Source organism: Pagrus pagrus, assembly GCF_965226575.1.
Source record: "Pagrus pagrus genome assembly, chromosome: 8".
NCBI classification, from domain to species: domain Eukaryota; kingdom Metazoa; phylum Chordata; class Actinopteri; order Spariformes; family Sparidae; genus Pagrus; species Pagrus pagrus.
Window position 1 is genome coordinate 13799387 of NC_140192.1, and position 22390 is coordinate 13821776.

The window sequence follows — 22390 nt, forward strand, 5'->3', positions numbered from 1 at the left end:
GTTTATTGATATGCTGGATGGAGACTGGATTCTGGTCTGTTTTCTGTTACCAGTTATAATATATATTGGGCCTTTCTCAAACTACTCCTTACACCAGGCCTATTCTGTTATTTAGAAGGGCCAGATTTTACAGTAGAGGGGAAAATGCACCATTTTAATCATAGAAGTACGTTGTCAGTTTGATTCGCATAAATTCCTCTGCTTTAACAGGCTGGTTTAAAACCTTTTAATAAAATAAGAGCATTTTTGTGCTTAGGATCCAAGCTGAGTAATGAATGGCCTAATTACTCCACTTTAACACCTTTTAATGATAATTGTATTTAAGATCGAATATACCCTTCTCTAGTCCAGAAAATGGTATGTGTTCAAATTTGGACTGTTGCAAAAACCAAGCAGGTTCTCAACATCAGAGTGAAAAACTAGAAAATATTGACAAAAAAAGAAGACATGCCATTTCCAAAGGATGCAGATATGAAATGAAAAAAATACTGCATTTCTTGTTTCCGCCAGAGAGAGGGAAGGTCGTCCTGAAGCTTGCCTCTGCCTGACGCCTTAATGAAGGGTGCTTCATTCAGCTTTTAGTGTAACTATAAATATAGGAGTAGAGTGGGGAGAGTCCAGTCTGAGAAAATACAAACATTTTCAGACAATGAAAACAAATGACAATACATTTATTCACTAAAATAGAGACTGAAGTGAAAGTACAATTTCTATTAATCAGCAAATTAGCATGCAAATGTAGCAAAGTGCAGTTTAGTCTGATTAAAGTTGAGCCACAATGTAGAACTTGAACCTGAACCTGACGGGCTGAGTCTGAACTGTCTTAAATGGCTGTCCAACAAAAGATGAGCTATTATGATTTACTTGACTTTACTTTACTTACTCTCCCCTAGAGGTCGATCTAGTAGCTGTTCTGATTTTTCGATCATCGGAAAGCTACTAAAGGGACCCTTGGGATTGTTTTGTCAAAGGCTGTTGTGTAAGAGCAGTTTGTGGGACTAAAGACTTTGAAGACTTTGTTTGACTCTGTTTTTACATTATGCACTTTCATCTCTCCTCTAGCTCCTTATCCATTTTTCTCTTTCCGTCTCTCAAATCTGTTTTCTTTCCTGTTTCCAGGGAATTCCTGGCGTTCATGGGAAGAAGGGCAAGATGGGTAGGCCGGTAAAGTTTTCTCTCAACATACTTCTCAGAGCACATTTGTAATGCAGCCTCATGAAAGTGAGGGTGTTTTGTCTTGATCTATGGACTCTTACTGTAGTGCAGAACTACTTTAAAGTGTATTAAATGACCATTACTCTGACAGAGAGGCTCTGGTTCAGTGTGAAACCCCTCCTAGCCTTTGTCGTAAATCTGCAAAGAAAAGTTGTGGTAACTTCCACACTGGCACAGTAAAGCTATGGATTAATACGGGGGGAGAAATATGCACCCTTAGCAGCATAACGTGCCTTTGTCAGCAACCTACATTGAATTTCGTAGTCAGTTACCACTTTAAAATAAGAAATGACTAAAACCAGTGAATCCCTTATATAAATCTTTTATGATTAATTTCCTTTGGCTAAAGTTGATTAGGAAACATTGTACGTTATAGCGTGTGCTTATTACTGTGCTTGTTTTGCATTAGACTGATATGATAATGTAATGTGTCAGTTGTGGGTTTGGCTCTCGGAGTCTTTACCCACAGATCCGGGAAGTCTATCGTCATTGGCGCCTGGAAGTAAATTTCCCCATCCTCTCAGGCTTACATGGAAAATACTGAAGCTGCACATAACCACTTATGTAAATCTGATATTTTCCCAGGCCAAGTCTGGTTGAACATGCTTTTTTAAAAAACATTATTATTCCACAATGGTCATAGACAGAGACTGAAGACAGAAAAAAATATGGTCAGAATAGCCAAGTCATGAGCAAGCCATTACTCTTCTTCTGTGGTAAAAAGTGAGGCCAGTCACTTTACGCAAGAAGTTTTTTCTGTCCTGAGTCAGCAGTATTGCAGTTAAACAAAATCTAGAAAGATGCACAAGAGACAGAGTTGGCATATTTGATCCAGCAGTGACGCATGTGACTCACATGTCCCAAAGCCTAACTTGCCACATAAAAAGCAAATTCTGAGATTATGTGGATTTTATTTTATTCAGTCCCTTCCTCTTGTGTTTTCCTTGCAGATGGAGAGTAGTGGATGTTGTATTTTTCACATAACAGACGGGCAGACTGAAAAGGGTCTCGCCAACCTCCCTGAAAGTGTTGTCAATATGAGACAAAGACTTGCATGTGTTTCTGATCAAACCAAGCCATTTATTGACATTTCTGGAAAAAGGCACATTTTTCCACATTTCCTGTGAGCTTCATGTTGCACCAATTACTGCTTATTACTTTATTACTGTTATCCACATGCCAAATGTCCTAAATCAGCAGTCTGCCAAACAAACAATCCTATATCTGGCACCTCTTGAGGTCTTCATGCTTACATTTGATATTTTCCTCTCTGCCTGTTGACAGAGAACGACAGATCTCTCCTCCGTTCTGCTGTTTATCATTTGTCTAACCACAGCGCTCGCTTCTCGCCTTCTGTGGGCGAGTGCTGAGCCGTGATGTGCGGCGGGTTGCATGTTGACCTTGGCACATTTACAAGCGCACGATGAGCGTGTGGCCTCGCGGCTGCATCACATCTCTTGTTCTGCCTCTATAATAGAATTACGAGCACCAAGCAAAAAAAAAGAACACAGTCAGCAGTTCCTAGGCCAAGCAGCTTTATTCAGCCATTTAGGCAAGTCCTGGGGGTTTGGTTCGCGGGCTGCTGAGTGCTCCCTGCCAGCGCGTGCACACACACAGACACCCGGTCGCTCGGAAACACTCAGCCATGGAATTTCCTGCCGGTCTCCCAGGAATGAAGCGCTGGGAGCACATTTGATGGGATTTGCTTGGCTTTAGCCGTCAAACTTCTGTTTTGGGAATCACTTTGGGGGTCTAAGGACAGAGGGTGTCGCATGCTGTACAAATTGTAAAAGCCTTGGAGGAAAATTTGTAATCGGGCTATATTAATGAAGTGGTGTGATTACTTCACTGGCAAACCATATGACATATTAATAAATTCAACATTGAAAAAGACATTTTGACAGTGTAAACAACCTCCCCCCCTTCCCTTTGGTTACATAACTATCCTGTTTCTTTGTGTGCTCAGGGGTTTCCTGGTGACTTTGGAGAGAGGGGACCTCCTGGCCCTGATGGGAACCCAGTAAGTGAAATGACGGAGATAAATGCACCCTTCACTGCAGTTTGTCTCCACTTGGACACCAACAACATTACACCTGAGATTTCACCAGATTTCAGACCTAAGGTAGTACATTTCTCATACAAAAGCATAAAGGCAAATGCAAAAAGGAGACACAACTATAATAAAAAATGATGTTATTACATCATTGTCGAGCCTGAAGAAAAAAAATTGTATTCCTGAGCTGGACTGGCTTTGAGTCAAATCCATGCCAGTGACTCACTCACCCATCATAAGCCATACTGATATGAGGGCAGCATCAGCAGTTTCACTCTCCTCTCCTCTTGCTCTAGTGTGACCCACACTGCTCATGATTGACAGGGTCACTGTAAGATTGTGATTGGCTGCCCCGTGAGAGCCTCCTCCAGGCCTCATTTCCTCTGCCTTCAGAGGGAAGAGTGGGGACGTTCCATTTGGCTGAATTCATCTCCTTTCATTCATAGAGGAATAGAGGAGGCGACAGGAAGGCCACACTGGGCCGTGTGTCATCCATCTCTCCATTGGACGCTTAGCTCGGAGAGGATGTGGGCATGGTGTGTGGCTGCGGGGTAGATCATTTAGACAACAAGCTTCTCTGTGTCAAGTGCCAAGTGCTCACTCACTACGCTCAAATGAATGGAGAAACATTACGCAGGCTATCATTGAGCGGTGGAAAACACTACTAAACAAATATAGACACAAACTGGAAGCTCTTATATGCATATCCTTTCTATAGCTCTTCACCTCTGTCTGACTGTGCTTGTGTTGCAATCTTTTTATGCATCTCTTTCTTTGTCCTCTCAGGGTGAACTAGGAGCTCCTGGCCCATTTGGAGTCCCTGGTCTTGTTGTGAGTCTTGCTGTATTCTTCTCACTGATATTTTATATTTTTATATTTACGGTTTATGTAGTCTTCTCTGTCTCTTTAAGTCCTTCTTGTATTTATTCTGGAACGCTGGCATCGAGTGTCAGGCCATCTTAGTAAACTTGTATTCCCTGATAAGTTAGTTCTGATTTGAATCAATCTTTTGTCAGTTTTTAAAGGCACACTATGCAGCTTTTGTCAGTTTCTGTTTGTAAACTCACAAAGTGCAGAAAGCGATTCTTGAGAAAGATAGATGATTGTTGAGTCTCACTCCGCGGTCAACAAATAACGACACTTTGAGTTGGCAAGTCACCAACCCAAAGTGTCTGCAGCCTGGGAACGAGACTCAGGAATCAGCTATCTCTGTCCAGATCTCTGATGCCCAGAAACGTCTGGAGCACAGCAAAATAAGAAGAAAATAGGAAAATACAGGCTGAGGGTAGGGTCTTTATAGATACAGACACCAAGATGCAATTTTCAGATTGCCGTGGAAGTCCTGGGTTATAGTAGAAGTTGTTAAATAAAATATATGTTGAACTCTAAGTTTTATTTAAGGTTTTGGGGATTTCCCTGGACAGTCAGCATTCTAAGTATACTGCCTGGTTTTTGTGTGTCTTGTCTTTTGCAGGGAGACATGGGCCCTGTTGGCATTATAGGCTTGACAGGACCACCAGGACTCAAGGTAAATGATGCAGTTTTCTGGTTCTGTCTACATCTGGTTTTGATATGGATGAATTATAAATAACATACATTTTGGTAATTCAGGTCACGTAGTTGTTGTTTGGATTCAGTTACTCTGCCGCTTGTGTGTATGTGAACCACCAAGACTGCTCAATAATCATGTTTTCTTTTACATTTTGTTTTGCTTGCAAGGGAGTGCCTGGAAACCCGGGGGAGCCAGGACTGAAAGGTGATAAGGTGATCTGCATATGTCTTTCTCAGACTACTAACCTTGTATTTACAATAATGCTCGATGTGACAAATCACAATGACTTCCGAGAAAGCTAACAGATAACAGAAAAGCTATAATGCGTGACTTGTGTAACCCAGCACTCCTGTGGTGCATGTTGATCAAATCATTTTTTACAGCATTACAACATTCAGATTATTTTTTCATGTTTCTTTGTGTTTTCTCAGGGGGATTTCGGCTTATCAGGAGAGCCAGGGGAGTGTGGATACCAAGGTGACAAGGTAGGTATAATGTTTCTTTATGTGTTCAGGTGGTACAGCGGGTCATCCATAAATAATAAGATTTGTTGTTCAGTGCCTGGCTTCTCTTATCTGCATGTCAAAGTGTTCCTTGCAAGACACTGAAGTCCAGATTGCTCCTCATGATTAGACCAGTGCCTTGCAGGGTATCTCTGCCTCCATCTGTGTGTTTGTTTACACCAGAAAGCACCTTGTTCTGCTGTCTAAAAGAGCTGTAAAAGCGCAGTCGGTTCAACAAATTTCTTTTATTCCTATCACAGAGATGTAGCTGGTGTGTTTCTGTATCTAATCAGCATGTTCATGAATGTGATTTTGCTAGTTTGCTTCTTTTACATTTGACCTATGTGTTTGTCTTGACCTGTTTATACTGAGCTGGTCTTTTATGTTACAGGGCAACCGTGGCTCACCTGGGTTGCCAGGTCCTCGTGGAAATCCTGGACCACAGGTATTTTCTATCCTCCACTAAAACACGCAATACCAGTGGGGAAAAAGTTGACAAAGGCCTGTTGATTAGCAACATGTCCATTATTGATGTCCATTATGGACTACTTATCAGCTGTGCACTTAAGATTTGAGCCTTAACTGCTCAAGTTAAAGATCGGTGAGTTTGCTTAGATAGCAGATCGTCCAACATTTGTACTCTTTAAAGAGCAAACACACATTTTATACTGTGATATTTAGATTTTCTTACTCTATTGGAAAAGACTACAATATAGTCAACAGCAAGTGCAGATGGTGTGTTTTCTCACCTGGTGATCTCCCTCCTGCCAGCTCGCAGCTTATTCAGATTTTTGCTGTAAAAATAGACGGTTTTGTTCAGATAACTCCTCATTTCAACTTTATGAATCCACCGCTCCTTTTCGATGTTGCCCTTTCAACGTGAGTGATAGGAGTAAGGCATAACACCTTGTACTGCATCACTTGCGGACATATAGTTTAAGTGATTTCTTTTCATGCTTTACTGTTTCGGTTGCTTGTTCTCAGTGTCTGAAGCACTGTGTAGATTTTCCTTTGTGATCAATAAATGATAAATAAAGTGCCTTCTATCTAATGGAGCACAGAGTTGGCGTTGAGTAGTCACAACTTCTCTAACATTTTGTTGTGAAGGCTTTTTCTACTTGTTTCCTCAGCTGCTCCAGATAAGAAGTTAGTTCTGAAAGCACATTGGTGTGCTAAAAAAGTACACAAAGTCATAAGATGAACTCAGGAAAAAATGCTGGCACTTTGATGAAAAATGGGTGGAAATCTTCAAATGTATACAAAAGCAAACTTCAAGCACTCATGCGTGTAGGAGAAGTTTGCTCCGAGAAATGTGTGTTAATAAAGCTGTGGCATAAACAAGCTCTCAAAGCGCAGGGCACCGCCAGTGCATGTGCTGCCTTAGCTTTAAGACTAATCCACCAAAATTGGCACTCGTGTGATCTTATGGTTCCTTAATATTTTAAGTTCTCTCTGATCTGATTTGAGGTTTGAAAAAACACTCTCGTACTTGCTTTGACCTGCTACATGATGTAGCTCTTTCCTCCTGTCAGAAATTTCCAAGTAACTTGCATATACTGTATGATATATTTGAGGGTTTTATCACATTATATTGCACGCACCATCTAGTGAGTTTTGGCTATGGTATTGTCAGTTTGGTTATTTTGAAGTTTCTGATCTGTGTGATAATAATAATTCCATCATTTGTGACATTTCTTAGGGCAAACCCGGTGAAAAGGGCCCTGATGGTTTGCCTGGCCCTCCTGGCCCAGAGGTAGGATTACTGGTGTTATATTTTGATTAGATGCATTATATTTATGTTATTTCATCATTGTATGTGTCAATATAATATGGTGTGCATAAAGTATGTGTGCTGATGAAGCTGTGGTTTACTTCTTGTCATTTCACAGGGCTTTCCAGGTGACATTGGCCCACCGGGACAAAATGGCCCTGAAGGACCCAAGGTTAGTGATGTTACATTAACGCTTTAGATATGACTTTTCAGTGAGTAGAAATGAAGTGAAAGTTCACGCTCAGCGGTTCTTCCACAGGGAAAGCAAGGGACAAGAGGTTTGCCAGGTCCAAGAGGGATACCAGGACTTCAGGTGGGGTTGACTTTATATAGTTTGAAGATGAAATATATAAGGAATCTGTCCCTTTCTGACCTTTTGTCATGATTCTTTCTGTCAGGGTGATGAGGGACCGGTTGGCCCAGCTGGACCCGCTGGACTCGAGGTGAGTGCTGATTGGATAAGCCCAGCAGCTCAGTTAGAAAATACAATAACACAATTATCTTTTAGCATCCACACACTACACCACAATGCTCGCTTACGCACAAGTGCACCATGTGTTTCTGCCTAAATTTAACTGTGGAGGAATAACTATGACCCGGTATGGCCAGTAAGTCCTTTGGCTGACTGACTTCTCTATTGTTCTGAAGCTGTTTTGAAAGACTTCCTATTGGACACTGGATACTCATATTACGAGATTGGTCAGCAAATTGCTATCCTCTTTTCTATCATAAAATCATCACCCGCAATCACAAACAAAAGCAACTTAAGTGTCAAACCAAAATGTATAGCTGTGTCAGATGACTGATTCGTTTTAAGATGAATATACAGGAAAAAGGAACATTTTAACCTTAAACCTCACAGGAATTTATTACATTGGTGTCTACTCGGGACGTCAAATATGCAATTAAAGTTATTGAATCAAGGGTGTTACAACCCAGCTCGTAAGGGGAAGGGAAGCAACATAAAACCAGATGGTTTTGGTCAAAAATAAAGTTATTTATTTGAAAAAAGCTTTGAAAAAGAAAAGAAAAGGGCTAAATAATGATGTTTAAAACAAGGAAATAAATATAACCAAAAGAGAAATTTTGACAATCCTTTTGTCGTTGATTATTTTCTCATTAGTTAATTAGATGTTTGGTCTAATAAAATGTCCAAAAATGGTGACAAATGATGATCAGTGTTTCCCAAATACAAGATGACATCCTCAAATATCTTGTTTTGTCTCCAACCCAAAGATATTCAGTTTACTGACTGAAGATGGAATCAGAGAATTTAATTTGTTAAAAATTACTCTAACTGATGAATCAATTGTCAAAGTAATTGCTGATTAATACAACAGTTGACAGCTAATCAGTTAATTGATCATTGCAGCTGTAAATGAAATGAAACATATAACTTTATAAGAGACAAATAGGGATGCCTTTGAACTGTTCTGCAGTTTGAATAAAACAGTAATTATCTTGTACCAAAAAAAAGTGTTTGTTTGGAGTCATCCCAGGCGAAACAATAGAGACGACTTTTCCAATGAAACACTCTATTTTTGCATTGGTTGACTCCAGTCTGCTGTCTCCCAGAAGTGTAACCCACAAGTGATTACTGCAAACAAACACAAATGACCCAATGACTTGTGTGAGTAATAAGAGGCCTTTGATGCTGCAAACGGCTCTTTGTTTTATGGATCATTAAGTTTCTTAAAGGGCTGTTTTTGTTTTGGCATCAGTTTGTTTTGTGCCGCGGCCTCTCGAGGGACGGCAGACTCACAGACTGCACCTTTTACAGGAGATACAGAGTTTATTGTGTGTTTGGTGTGGAGCTGCGGTACACTTCTCTGTGTCATTTTTGCTTTCTGTTCAGGGCAGGCCTGGGAGGCAGGGATTCCCTGGACTGACAGGCCCAGATGGACTCAAGGTCAGACCTAATAGTCACACACACACACACCACCGAAACACTGTCATCCTTAACTGAACATTGTCTCCCCGGCTTTCTTTTATGATAATGTATCATCTGAATATGTGTAAATTAGATGTTAATTCTTTGTTACCACAGGGGAACGAGCCTTTGAGTACATTTCAACTGATTTCGACTAAAACGTAGGCATGAATAAGTTTGTGATATGCTAATTGTCTACTTTGCTGTAGGGCGAGACCGGGATAACTGGCGAGGTCGGAAAGCTTGGCGAGAGGGTAAAGGCTTTTCTCCCTCTTTCTGCTGATTTCTGTCTGATGCTCTCACTGTGTGTCTCCGTGTGTGTCTTTTTCATTCGAATCCCAAAGCTGTGCAGCCTGTTATGAGAAATCTAACTTCAGTTGAACCGAAAGAAATAAGGGAGAGTTGAGACAGTGTAATCTCTCTCCTTCAGGGACTGCCTGGATTTGTTGGGCCTGCTGGAGAGACGGGAATTGCCGGAGAAAAGGTTAGCATGCTCTCAATTTGTCACACTTTGCAAGGATCACAATTTGTTCTTGTGTAGTGTCCGTTTGAATTTGTTATATTGCTCTCTGTTGATGTAGCATGTGATTAGAGCTGACACAATAGGTCAATTACAACAAATCTGTTAATCGATGAATACCTTAAGTCATTAATCAAAGCAAGAATCAAACATTTGCTTTGTTTTATGTCAAAAAAATATCTTTGAGTGTTGCACTAAACGCTTTATCAATTAATCTACAAAAGTGTTAGACAGATGAAACATCAGTTGCAGGCCTTCTGGTGATGCTTCACTAATCATGGCTCATCGTTCCTCAGGGGGATCGAGGGAAAACAGGTGCCCCTGGGCCGCCAGGTGAATTGGGGCCGATGGTAAGGAGTAAGTCTGGACCCCGTCTCTCGTTCCAGGGGGCATTCAATTCTACATATATAAGGGTTTTGGGGGTAGGATCTGTTTGGAGAGACTGATTTCAGTGATTTAACAGTAATCATCCATAGGCAGGTAAAATAAGGCCACTGAGTTTTGTCATCTGAGAGCCAATTTAAGATTTCACAGATAAATCACATAGATATATCATTTGAGTAATGTTGTATCCATCAGGGTCACACTGGAATACCTGGAGTGACTGGACCACCTGGACCGCAAGGGATACCAGTAAGTTTACTGTTATTACTGCCAGAGACTACACCTTCCTGATGTGTGGACTACATAACTGGACCTTGTCTGATACTTAATACAAGTGTTTTACACTTGTTTTCACCCAGCATCAGTGGGTTTTTTTTCAATCCACCTGTTTTTATGCACATTTTAAATCTGCGCTTGAAAAACCTGCATGGAAATATTGCAAATAAGTCTTTACTCTTGGCTGGTGTAAAATGAGTTGTTGATGAAAGCAACGAAGTGCAATAGAAACAGACTTGGCAGAAAAACATTCATGTTCATGAAGCATGTGACTTAAACATCCACTGAAGTCTCCACCCCACCGAAGAGACGAGAAATAGCCGCAGAGTAAAACATCAGATATGTGTTTAGAAAATGCCAAATGTCATCATCGGGTTTTCTATATCCTTTTTCACTGTTGGCGCTAAATAATTTACATCATCTTGTTGTGCCCTATTCTTCTGCAATGGCATTATTGCACCCAACTAGAGAATTGGCGCCACCTCCTGCTATTCTCGATGAACATACTTAATATTTGTATAACATTAGTGGATGGTATCAAGCATTCAATCACATGTTCTTTAACCAAAACCTAGCCGGTGATGGGAGTTGTTTGGTATGGTCAGAAACGTGCTGTGTTGCACTCTTCACTGCAGCAAAGTGAGAAGTTAAACCACTGGATTTCACCAAAAACATTGTCAGCTAGTGTGAAGTCACTCTTTAACAAAAATCCATTATTGATTTAATATATCAGCCTAACTTCTATAAAGGCACTTGATAATTCATGTTATATTAAAAAGCTGAACTGTTGTTTACTGTTAAAATAGCTACTTTCTGTGTACCGGCATTCAACTTACCACTGTTAATAGTTAATAGTTTCCACAGTTTGTTACAAACTCAAACACATTTTCTTCTCACATTTCAGGGACCTCCTGGTTCGCGGGGAGCCATCGGCGTCAGAGGACCTAAAGGCAGGAGGGTAAGTAACATAACTGAAATCTGTGTTATAAGATTATATAACCATCAGGTGATGTGCAACTAATGTCGGTTACTGTTGTTATGATATGACACAGCAGTTTAATCTCATTGACATCATGGCTCTAGCTAAGAGGTAAGGTAGGTCGATGTGTTGGTTGGTCCATCACACACATTCACTCACACTGATGGATCCAATTACATTTTATGTAGGCGAATGGTCCCAAAAAAATTTAATTTGTCCAAATGGCTGCCAGACTAATAACATTTTTGTCAGCCTCAGCTGTTATTTTGTTTAGTGGTAAATAGCAAATGTCAGCATGTTAACACGGCAAACAAAGATGGTGAACATGGTAAACATTATACCTGGTAAACACGTAGCATTTTTCATGTGAGCGTGTCGCTTGTTGTTTGCTTCAGCATTGAGCTCCAGCCTCACATGGTAACATGGCTATAAATTGTTTTAAAAAGACAGTATGTCATTTCTGATGGTCGGGTTTTTCAATCAAAACAGTGTAAACAAAAGACGTAGTTTGCTGACATAATGAGATAGCGCAGGGTCATGGGAATCGTTGTCTTCATTGTTAGACAACCATAACTGGCATTGAAAATCTATCGAACGAGACAAGCTCATATATTAAAGTTTGATCTTATGTTTCACGTTTGCCGACTTTCCTTCTCACTCTCGTATCACTCTCTAAGTAGTGCAGTGCAAAAACACCACACATTGAAGGATTGCATAACAACAAAGAAAGAACAACCTTTCAGAAACATTGTACTGTCACATGTTTACACTGACACAACAGGTTGAATCTGAATATGTACTAGTTAAGCATATGAATTTAAGGAGCTTTTCCCATCATCATACAGTAAAAAAACCCTAGTTTTTTTAAATGTATGTGTTTGGCTTTGTCTTCCAACTCCAGTGTTCTCACTTTTTCATAATTGAGCGCTGCTTTGGGAAAATAGCCCTTGGTTTGCACAGCAGGATCATTGGACTGAAATGAATAATTGATCTAACATGAATAAGTGCTATAATTAAGGCATTTAATTCTGTGGATTGGTTTTACACGGCTCCCCTGATATCACAAGCAGTCACAGATGTAATATTTAATAACTATAATAGTTGAAAATTACATGAAGGCCTTGGGATATAGAATAAAGACTAGTATAATTAAACACTAGTGCCCTTATTTCACTTTCTGAAGTCACTCCCAGTCAACAAGAAGGGGACAAACAAGTAAGAACCTATCCCCTTCCCCAGTGTTTTCTTTTTAAAATTGTGATATTACCTCCAAAAAAGAAGATAGTTTTATTCAGCCAGATACACATTTCACTTCAAAGGTTTTTCTGGGTGAAAACAATATGTGTAGCACAATAAATGAATCATTCCAAGAGCAGTAGTAGCCTTTTGGAAGATATATCCAATCCTGTTACTTTCTTTCTGTTTGCTCTCATATCTTGTTAAGTTATTACATTTTACTTTAGTTTAAGGTTTAGTCAGCATCATGTCACTCTGTAATCCAATTTTTGTTTAAAAGCTGTATCCCCAGTGCCTGCATCCAAAGTGACTCCACTGAATTTAAGCAACTTTTCAATCTTAATGTCACGCGTTTCTCAGATATGTAAGCATGTCATTACCATCTTTTTATCTCTGCGGTTTCAAGTAAAAAGCTTTAAAATTGGTGCACTTTAAAAAAGAAAGCCAGGGAAAATGTGTGAGCTTCTGGCTGATGTGCCTGTTCAGGTTGAACGGATCTAAAAAAACAAATTATGTCACACAGTCAACATTGCTTTTGCACCTGCTAACATTAGGCTGTAAAAAAAGAGGGAGATTTTCTGGGGTATTGGTTTTTCAGCATTGCAAAGGTATTTAGATTTCACTGACCAAGTTTGAAGTCAGTCTGTGTAATTCTCTAAGATGAGTTCATTAAAGTACAGAACATGTAAATGGCAACCAAAAAAGGACAGTAAATTCAAAATGGCCAACTTCCCTTTGGGTTCAGGTTTTGGCACCAAGACTTTCTTTCTTGTCTTCACACCAAAACACACCCGTAGCAACCATTGCTAGCTGCCAAATATTTCCTCAAAGGATGCGAAGTGGTTCATCGCCTGTGTGTTTGGACAGAAATGCCTAGCTTGAAATCTGGCAAGATAGATTTGCAGCATCACATGAACGAATTTACTCGAGTCATTTTGCCACAACCATTCCTGAGATGTCAGATTGCAATTTTTGCCACTTTTGATGGGCTTTCTAGTTTTTTTTGAGGTTTTGAATTTACTAAGTCCCTCAAAAATGTGTTACGCAGCAGAATAATAACAATCGCTACAAAATCAATAAGATCCCGGCACCCTCTGTACTCGGGCACTAATGATGATGATAAACTTAAGTCTGCTCTGACTCGGTTTTGATCATTTTCATATGAAGTGCTTACGTGAACAACCAGCAAAATACACAGTCAGCCCTTTAATATTTAACATCAGTGAATAGTTTGGTTCCATTTTAATGGCGAGGATGAATCAGCGACAGGATTTGTGACCTTTTCCCAAGGCTTCTTTACAATAACTCCAGTGTGCAGGCGGTACCACTGTGTGTGTGTGATTGTGGAAAGATGGGGACAAAGTCTACACAGTGTGGATTGGGCATGCTTTGGAGCTATTTTGCTGATGCCAAGTATTTGCAAAATCGCCACAATCTTTGATGATGTCTACTCGGTGTGGGCTAAACCACAGCACGAAATAAAACCGAGAGAACTGCCTCCCAGGCTCCACTCAAGACGGATGACAAAAATGGAGTTTAAGCACCCTAATTCATTGACTTAATATGTCAAACAACATGTGCCTCGGGTCTGTTAAAGGCCAAATTTTTCCAAAGCTATTCATCAGTGACAACTTTTATTTCTCATTACTTTATTTCTGTGTAGGGTCTGATGGGTCCTGATGGCCCAGTGGGGGAGAAAGGGTCCACTGGAGTAAAGGTGAGCACAGAAAGTCAAATTTGACAACAGTTAATAAAACTAAAGTCTTAGATTTTATTCAAGGTTATGGTCCTTTATTGATAACGTTGCTTTACATGCCAGACTGCCTTGGAGAAATTTCTGCCCTCCAATTTCCTAATTGCACATAGCAAATCTGTCCCACAGAAAGCAAGGGTAAACACAATGTTTCTATAATTAAGAAAAAAAAATCATGAGAACTTTTACAAGCAGCTTTGTTCAGCGGACTGCAATTATTAGCTATATTTAACATCTAAAGAATCTTTAGAGGACAGTCTTGACTAGAAATCTTAACAACAGAACCCCTAAATCAAAGAGTCTTAAAATATTGATGGCGCTGGTAGTGCTTAGCAGTCGAGAACATTTTGACTCTGGGGGTTTCAGAGAGCTGAGTTAACTGAGCTGGATGTTTTCTTTGCAGGGCCCTGATGGTCCACCAGGAAAATTGGGTCTCCCCGGAGAGGTGGTAAGGAAGATGGGGTTTCTTTACTTTCCCATTGTAATAGTTCAGGAAGAAGTATATAGATAATTGACTTATGTTAAAGTAACAATATAACGATGTGAAAAAGGTCCATTGCAAGCTGAAGTCCTTTATTTTTAGTCTTATTGAAGTAAAAGTAACATCTGTATTACCAGTAAAATGTACTGAAAATATTAAGGCCAAGTGCATCACTTTACTGTTACTAAGCCGCTGAGCGAATGTTACCTACTTTATACACTGTACACAATAGTTTGATCAACAACAATGTGTTATATAGTGTCTGATTCTTCAAAGTAAATACTGACTCTTATAGCTTTCAAACGAATGTAGTAGAGTGAACACTACAATATTTCTCTCTGAAATGCAGTGGGGGCAGAAGTATTGAGTTGCACAAATGGAAATACTCAACTAAAGTGTTTAAAACAATACCAACATACAGTGCTTGAATAAATCTATTTAGTGACTTTCCACTTCTGCTTTTTGTTTTATATCATTCATCAAGCCAAAGGGCTGAACCTTCACTCTAGTCACTCCAGTTCCAGTCCCTGAAATGTAATTGTGCTGCTTTTCTCTGTTTTATATCACTCTAAATTGAATATCATTGGGATGTGGAGTATTGGTGGAACAAGAACAAGGCAATTTGAAGATAATTTTGGGCTCCCACAAAATGCAATTGTCATTTTCAACTTTATTTTTTATTTGAAGACGAGACATTTAAAGTAATTGACAGATCATAAAGATGATTGTTACTTGCAGGCACATTTTTAACCCTCCCTGTGTTCTTTTGTCTGTTGTCCTCATGCAAAACCTAGCTATGCTAACTACACCTATTTAACCACAAACAGCACCATTTAAAACGCACTGCTCAGAGTGCTATGAGAGTAGAGCTTATTTTTCCCTTTGTGTAATTTTGCTGCAGGGAAAGTTCGGAGAGACAGGCGAAGCTGGGCCTCAGGGATTTCCAGTAAGTGATTGGGGCTAACAGAGATCTCTTTTGGTCAGTCTTGATTCGCTGTTGTTCTAGTGGGTATTGTAGCATTTTAACACATGCATGAATATCAGTAGTGTGTGTGTTGTAAACAGGTGTAAAATTTTTAGGGTATTCAAGGACCCTCGGGACCTCCAGGAGCCAAAGGAATAGCAGGAGAACCAGTGAGTTTATTATTCGCCTACATGAATGCTGTGTACGAGAGCCTATTCTGCTCCATGTGTAAAAATTAACCCAATTGTCAATGGTCTACTGTGTTTTTTTTCCCATTATACTTGTTTCAATTATGTAAAATGTAACAATCACAGAATCTCTTAAAGAAGAAGTACTATAGGCAAAGTGTCTCATTATCTGCAATGACCTGTGGCTCTCCAACACCTATTGTGCACCTTTTTTTCTGCATATAAAGTCTGAATTTCCACTTTGACACCATTTATTCAGTGTCTCCAGAAACCCTTATCCTGGTCAAAAAGCCCTGAACAACCTAATCCTCTTTCTCTCATTCTGCCCAAGTCTCAGAAGTAGAGAAGTAGTGAGTCTGAGACAATTTGATTTACACCATCTCTTTCCTGGAGAGGCAGCTTTATTGTAGCCTGAATGTGTCTCTATAACAGCCGGCCTGTTTCCATCACTTGCAGAAGCTTTGGCTCTGTGTTTTGAAGTCTCTTAGCCCTGCAGATTAACTTATCTCCACAAATCCACACTTTGTGCCTGGTTCTTATTTCTTTGCACATTTTTCCTCCTTTACTGTCACTTTCAGAGGTGTTTGTCCAAGATTAGAAAGCACTCTTAACCTTTTTATGCTTTTTATGCCTCTGCTATCCCGCAGGGACCAGCAGGGCCACCAGGAACGATTGGGCCACTGGGGGAGATGGGGCTGAAGGTGAGTTTGATCACACAGCTTGTGTAAGAACTCCAACTGGCTTTTACTTTAGCACAACACTAAAGGCTGTGATTGCTTTTGACAGGGGCCACCAGGCAAGGCTGGAGACAGAGGATTGCCTGGTGAACCTGGAGAGAAGGTGAAGATGATCATATGCTGTTGACATTTTCATTGATTATTGATATTTATATCTGTCTGGTGGATGTGGAATTATATTTGGCCCTCAAACCTGAGAGTGAGATGGGAAATTTGACCAAAAAGAAAGCAAGCAGATACATATCTGTTTATATGTACGAATATTTTAATTTAAGCTAACAAAAAGTGCCTCACAGTGCTCCGTGCACTCAAAGTCTTTCCTGCATGCACACTCAGCCAGACATGGTGTTAAAGTGTATCACAATTCCAGCCAAAAAGACTCGACTGGCTGTTTTGTCTCCAATACTACTGCTTGTAGGATTATCAAGAAGTAGGGAAGCACTCGCAGAATGAAGTAAATTCTTTAAATTACTGTAGCACAACTGGTTGGTTTAGAGGTTAGTCAGCTACCCTCAATGATAGCTATGTAGAGACTAAAATCCTGAGTGAAATTTCAGGAAAGAAATGGGAAAAAAAAGGTATGACTTTTTAAACTGCTTTAGTGCCTCCATGCCTTTGCCCCAGTAATCGTAGGGCAGCCAATCAGTAATAACCTGCTCTAGTTTTCCAGTTGGCTGTAATTGTGGTAAAGTGAAACTGAAAGGATTATTTTGCATTTATGTTAATAATGAAATCAAATTCTTTCTTTTTTTTCTGAACAAAATGTCCATGTGCATACTCATGATTTGGGGCCCAAAATGTAAAGCCATATTACTTGACATTACTGAGCAGGTAGCATTGGTTAAACAACTCTGGTGGAAGCAAAGGTTGTTCACCAAGAGATACAACACCTTACTGGTGACTTGACCATCACATTTCTTCTCCTGACAGGGTGCCATTGGTCTACTTGGCAACATCGGGGAGCAGGGTTTGATTGGCCAGAGAGTGAGTGTCCCATGTTTTCTTTCTTTAAAGTCTTTGAGTTTAAGTGCAGTGGATTTATTTTCACAAACCTTCAAAAATCCTTAAAAGCGGACGCATCACAAGCCTAGGGCTCAATGTGTTGTAAATTATATTCAAATACAATCTTTGGCATGCTACACATCTGCTTTTGCTTCCTGTCATTACTGTCCTACTGTAACAACAAAACACACTGCAACTATCTAATTTATATTATTTCTCTATCAGGGTGAGCCAGGCATTGATGGGGAAGCTGGAACAAGTGGACCTGATGGAGCCAAGGCAAGTTGAAAAATACAAAACATGCTGTGATTTAAAATTTGATTTATTTGCCACTTTGAAATGATGAAATGTGTTTTACTGTACAGGCCCACAGTAAATTCAAAAAACGTTGCTTGAATTGTGGTAAAATTGTTGTCAATAAGTTCAACAAAGATTCATTCATTCTTTTCTGAAGCTTTATGTCTGTGAACTTACTAAACTCTCTTGTTGACTATGGCAGCATGTTGTAATAACAGCAAGGAGCGTATTGTTTGTGAGATATTGGCATTTGTACAGTTGGAGCTGCATTGTGTTGACACTCAGTGAAAACAGATAGTTGTGCTATTTTAAGAGCTCTTAAATCTGGCAAATATTGTGATTGGAGGAAAAAAAAAAGAAATTGGGAAGCACAAAGAGCCTGCTGATCCAGCACAGCCAAACTGCTGGAAGTATGGCTGACAGACCCACAAACAACTGCTGGCTTAGAGAAGGTGGTAAAATGTGAGTGCTGAGAACACCAAGGATTATAATAGAGTCAACCTAAGAGAGTGTTTTGGTCTGTGCTGTGTACAGGACGTTTTCTGTTAGTCAGGAGAGTAAACTACTTTGAGCTTTTCTTGGCCACAGTGAAGCTCCTGGATGGAAAACGGCAGCTCAAGAGGGATTTGCAGCTGTTGCTGTTAGCTGTTAGGGGAATGAAAATCAGTGCATGGTCATGGCTCACTGTTGTTTTATTTGTTGAATTGTGCAAAATTTAATTTTAGCAAATAATTGGAGGATTTTAAAAACTATTGACTAACTCCTTCCAGGCGCCTGTAGCAAATTAAAAACCTAATTCTCGTGTCAGGCAAAAATCAAGTCTCTGTATCACTGTTTATCTGCAGTATTTGTTGCTTCAGAGAGAAGCCATATTTGTATCTAAATACAAGGTTGAGCAGGGAGGCAAAATTAAGGGTAAAGAAACAAGGTGGAAAGAAGGTGAACTAAAAACACTCTGACTTCAAAACTTTAAACATTTCTAAACAGAAGATCATGTTGGGCATGTTGGGAGTGGCAAGTATAACGGTGTTGTGAAGGAGGATGAGGTATAAGAATAGGATTCCGCCTTCTTCTGCTCCTTTCATCCATGGTGTTCCTCAGGGCTTAATACTTGGTCCAGTCTTGTTTTGTATTGACATATGTCCACTCGGACAGACCATTAGTCTCTTTTGCTTTTGTTTCTTACTCTTGTTGAATAGACGGGGCTTGCTGAACTATGCAGCTGTACATGTTAGTCGTCTACAAAGCTACTTGTATGCTGCGAGGGAGTTGCATGGCCAACAAATCCTTTCAGTAAAATTGCAACAAAACTGATGATGTAGCATCAATGTACAGCTGAACCTCAGCCCATTTTCAGGCAACAAACGATGCTGAAAGAATGCCAAGTCAACGTGACATTCTTTCTTTCCAACTTGGAAACATTTCCAAGTTACAGCCTATTGTGTTTTTCTAAGAAATGAGTCAAGCTTTGTGTCATTCTGGCGAAACTACTCTAACTCTCTGTTTACATGCCGAAGCGGCCACTGTAGAAACTTCATCTCCTTCACAATGTAGCATCAATACTTTTATGTAGAGCCAGCTGTGTGTGGGGTGTGAATTCATGATACAACTTAAGATTTTATTTATAACTTTAAATGGTTCCAGATTCACACTCCTACTTAGATTGGAAGGCTCTTGATGAAATCAGGCCTTGCTGTCCAAATTCCTTAATTTTGTGGGCCCCCAGGCTTTGCAGTTTGCAAAGTTCTGTGTTATTTTATTTGAACATTTTGTTGGTTTTTGCATATAAATATTTTTTCCGATCTAGTTATTTTCTTTAAATGTATTCAAACTACAATAGGCTCAAATCCTGCCTAAGGTTGCCTGTGATAACACCAAAATTGGACTTGTTCGACTCTTCTCAGGGTGATAAAGGGGACGCTGGTCCAGAGGGCGCTAAAGGAGACAGGGGTGAAATTGGTCTTAAAGGAAAGGAAGGACTTCCAGGACCTCCTGGACTGGTGGGTGTAAGGGTAAGTGTCTCCGCAGCCAATTCCAAGTGTCATTCAATTCCCATGAAGAGACAGCTCTTTTTGTTCACTTACAACTCGGTTCGATTTTTCTTTTACCAGGGTCCGGAGGGTAAACCTGGCAAAATTGGTGAAAGAGGAAAGCAAGGAGAAAAGGTTTGTCACTTCACGTGCTTGTGGCTAAAAAAAACGTTTCACTCTTGAATGTCTGCCAATTTGCTCTCTTGTGTAACGGCTTACATAGTTATCTGATGAAGTGGTAAACAATAAGGTCAGTAACCTCCATAAGCCTGACACTGGAAGTGCTTAAATGTTTGCATTTAATGTTTGGATTGTCAAACTACCAACACAACTATTCGCTAAAGTCTGCACACTCACTGCATACCTGCTCACTTGCGGCCTCTCTCCAGGGGAGCAAGGGTCACCAAGGTCACCTGGGTGAGATCGGGCCAATCGGAGAACAGGGAGAGATGGGGTTTGTCGGGCAGAAGGGAGCGAGAGGAACCATCGGGCCAGTGGTAAGACATCAACAGATGGCTTGAAGGACTTGCTCTGTGGTTGGCGGATGTGGACTAAATATATACATTCCCCTAGGGTGCTCCGGGGAGAATGGGCCAACAAGGAGATCCAGGCTTATCAGGTTACGAGGTAAGCTCTTCTTGACGGCTGTGGCTCAGGAACCCCAAATTGCTCCTGATGAGCAGGACGGCACCTTGCATGGCAGCCTCAGCCATCAGTGTTTGAATGTGTGTGTGAATTGGTGAATGTTGCAAGTGTTGTAAAGCGCTTTGAGTGGTCAGTAGACTGGAAAAGCACTATAGAAATGTCCATAAAAAAGTCAATTTACCAATCCATTCATTAACATTGATGGAGTTATACATTACATCGTAGGATGTTACAAAAGTGTGGGATGTACAACAGTACCAAAACCTTACAGAAGTCTTTAATCTGCTGTCAATTTGAAATATTGTGACAATCAAAGGATCTTGTTTTAAGGTAGCCTTTTCTCTATATTTTAGCTTAATTTATTGTATGGAATTTATATAATTTTATATAACAAACTACTTAGAGACACATATGACTTGTGAGTAGATACAATGTTTGCGTCATTCGAGTGTTGATGAGTCATAGGCTGAATCTTATTTGTAATTCCTCTTGACCCCACAGTGCGGGGAATCCTCTTCAGTAATCAGATGCGTCACCAACCCCTTGTGTATTTTTGTCTGATTTAATTTTTTTATGGAGAGCAGGACAAGTCACTGGTGTCTCTTCATCCATTGTGTTAACTGTGATTTCTTGTTTAATTGTTATTTAAAGGGATAAACAAGGCTTAAGTATGACATAGTATCATGATAGCAATAGTGGATGGAGGTAAAACCAATTTTTAATTTATATAAATGTATATTTTACTTTAAGCTGACCACTAGGGGGCAGAAAGTAGACACAAAAACAACTGTGTGCCTCCATGTGTTATGGAGGCACATGTTAAAAAAACTAAAGAAAACAAAAAAAGAAAATTTGATAGCAAAAAGAGAGTGGGGTGTTGTTTTCTAGCAAGCCATTTCTGCAAGCAGCTAGCTAAATGTACTTCTCCTCTATCTAACCAGACTAACAAAGAGGACACATTATGTTGCTGGTTATAAGATTGGTGTGGTGGAGAACCTTTTTGTTTTCAATGGATTTTTGACACCTTTAAAACTTCCATTTCTTGTCCAAAGAGATGAAAATAGGAATAGCAATATTACTTGTCCATACTTGTTTATTCACATAATAGATCTAGGATGAGACTGGGGTTGAAAAATCGATCATTACGTCGATTTAAGTCTACAGTATAATCAAATTGTTGACACACATAACCAGGACTTGAGTGATGAATCACAATATTCCATTCTCCATGGTAACAAAAGATAATGTGGTGATTGATGACACTGTTATATTCTCAGTTTTCAGAAGTTGTATCCGTCTCTACCTCAATAAATGCCTTTCTACATTTTAAATGTAATATTTCACTCAGTAAATTGGAGTGAAGGTTTGGAGCTGCTAACAGTTGTGAAATGAGCCACGTACTCTTTTGTCTTGTCATAGGGTCACATGGGACCGCAGGGCCCCCTGGGCCCTCCAGGGCCAAGAGGTGAAAAGGTACATTTGCACACTTACTTTCTGTCCCATATCGCTGTCTGCACTTTTATTGTGTTTAATGAGGTCTGTTGGCCTGTAATGGTCACATTACTTAACAATGTAAAACTGTCATGCAGCTCATTGTCTTTGAGTGCACGGTCAGTATTTTTGATGCATTGGAGCTTCAGTTGTGTCCCTAATTAGTGCTTCCTCTGTCTGTCTTGTTGTCCTTGCAGTATTCCTAAAGTCATCCCTAATTTGATCAATGATATGAACTGTACATCCAATTAACTCAGTGATGTCAAATGTATATAATTAGCCAGGCACCTGGACTCTTCTGCCCATGATTTTGAGGACATTAGCACCATAATTTGTGTTTATTGTGACAAGCGCGGCACACAATCGAACACACTGCACCAGAG

General features: G+C 40.0%; 1 protein-coding gene across 1 annotated transcript in view; it reads left to right on the forward strand.

Annotated features, from left to right (window-relative positions):
• col27a1b (collagen, type XXVII, alpha 1b) overlaps nucleotides 1-22390 on the forward strand; it is a 67639-nt gene that overhangs the window by 34100 nt on the left and 11149 nt on the right. Inside the window, exons 12-41 of the mRNA XM_084359392.1 lie at nucleotides 1120-1164; nucleotides 3182-3235; nucleotides 4055-4099; nucleotides 4743-4796; nucleotides 4988-5032; nucleotides 5252-5305; nucleotides 5715-5768; nucleotides 7023-7076; nucleotides 7213-7266; nucleotides 7354-7407; nucleotides 7493-7537; nucleotides 8950-9003; nucleotides 9234-9278; nucleotides 9455-9508; nucleotides 9841-9894; nucleotides 10124-10177; nucleotides 11109-11162; nucleotides 14083-14136; nucleotides 14576-14620; nucleotides 15555-15599; nucleotides 15734-15787; nucleotides 16453-16506; nucleotides 16592-16645; nucleotides 17473-17526; nucleotides 17770-17823; nucleotides 19746-19853; nucleotides 19953-20006; nucleotides 20261-20368; nucleotides 20445-20498; nucleotides 21936-21989. Coding sequence (XP_084215518.1) covers nucleotides 1120-1164; nucleotides 3182-3235; nucleotides 4055-4099; nucleotides 4743-4796; nucleotides 4988-5032; nucleotides 5252-5305; nucleotides 5715-5768; nucleotides 7023-7076; nucleotides 7213-7266; nucleotides 7354-7407; nucleotides 7493-7537; nucleotides 8950-9003; nucleotides 9234-9278; nucleotides 9455-9508; nucleotides 9841-9894; nucleotides 10124-10177; nucleotides 11109-11162; nucleotides 14083-14136; nucleotides 14576-14620; nucleotides 15555-15599; nucleotides 15734-15787; nucleotides 16453-16506; nucleotides 16592-16645; nucleotides 17473-17526; nucleotides 17770-17823; nucleotides 19746-19853; nucleotides 19953-20006; nucleotides 20261-20368; nucleotides 20445-20498; nucleotides 21936-21989 — 1665 coding nt within the window. The remainder of the gene's footprint in view (nucleotides 1-1119; nucleotides 1165-3181; nucleotides 3236-4054; nucleotides 4100-4742; nucleotides 4797-4987; nucleotides 5033-5251; nucleotides 5306-5714; nucleotides 5769-7022; nucleotides 7077-7212; nucleotides 7267-7353; nucleotides 7408-7492; nucleotides 7538-8949; nucleotides 9004-9233; nucleotides 9279-9454; nucleotides 9509-9840; nucleotides 9895-10123; nucleotides 10178-11108; nucleotides 11163-14082; nucleotides 14137-14575; nucleotides 14621-15554; nucleotides 15600-15733; nucleotides 15788-16452; nucleotides 16507-16591; nucleotides 16646-17472; nucleotides 17527-17769; nucleotides 17824-19745; nucleotides 19854-19952; nucleotides 20007-20260; nucleotides 20369-20444; nucleotides 20499-21935; nucleotides 21990-22390) is intronic.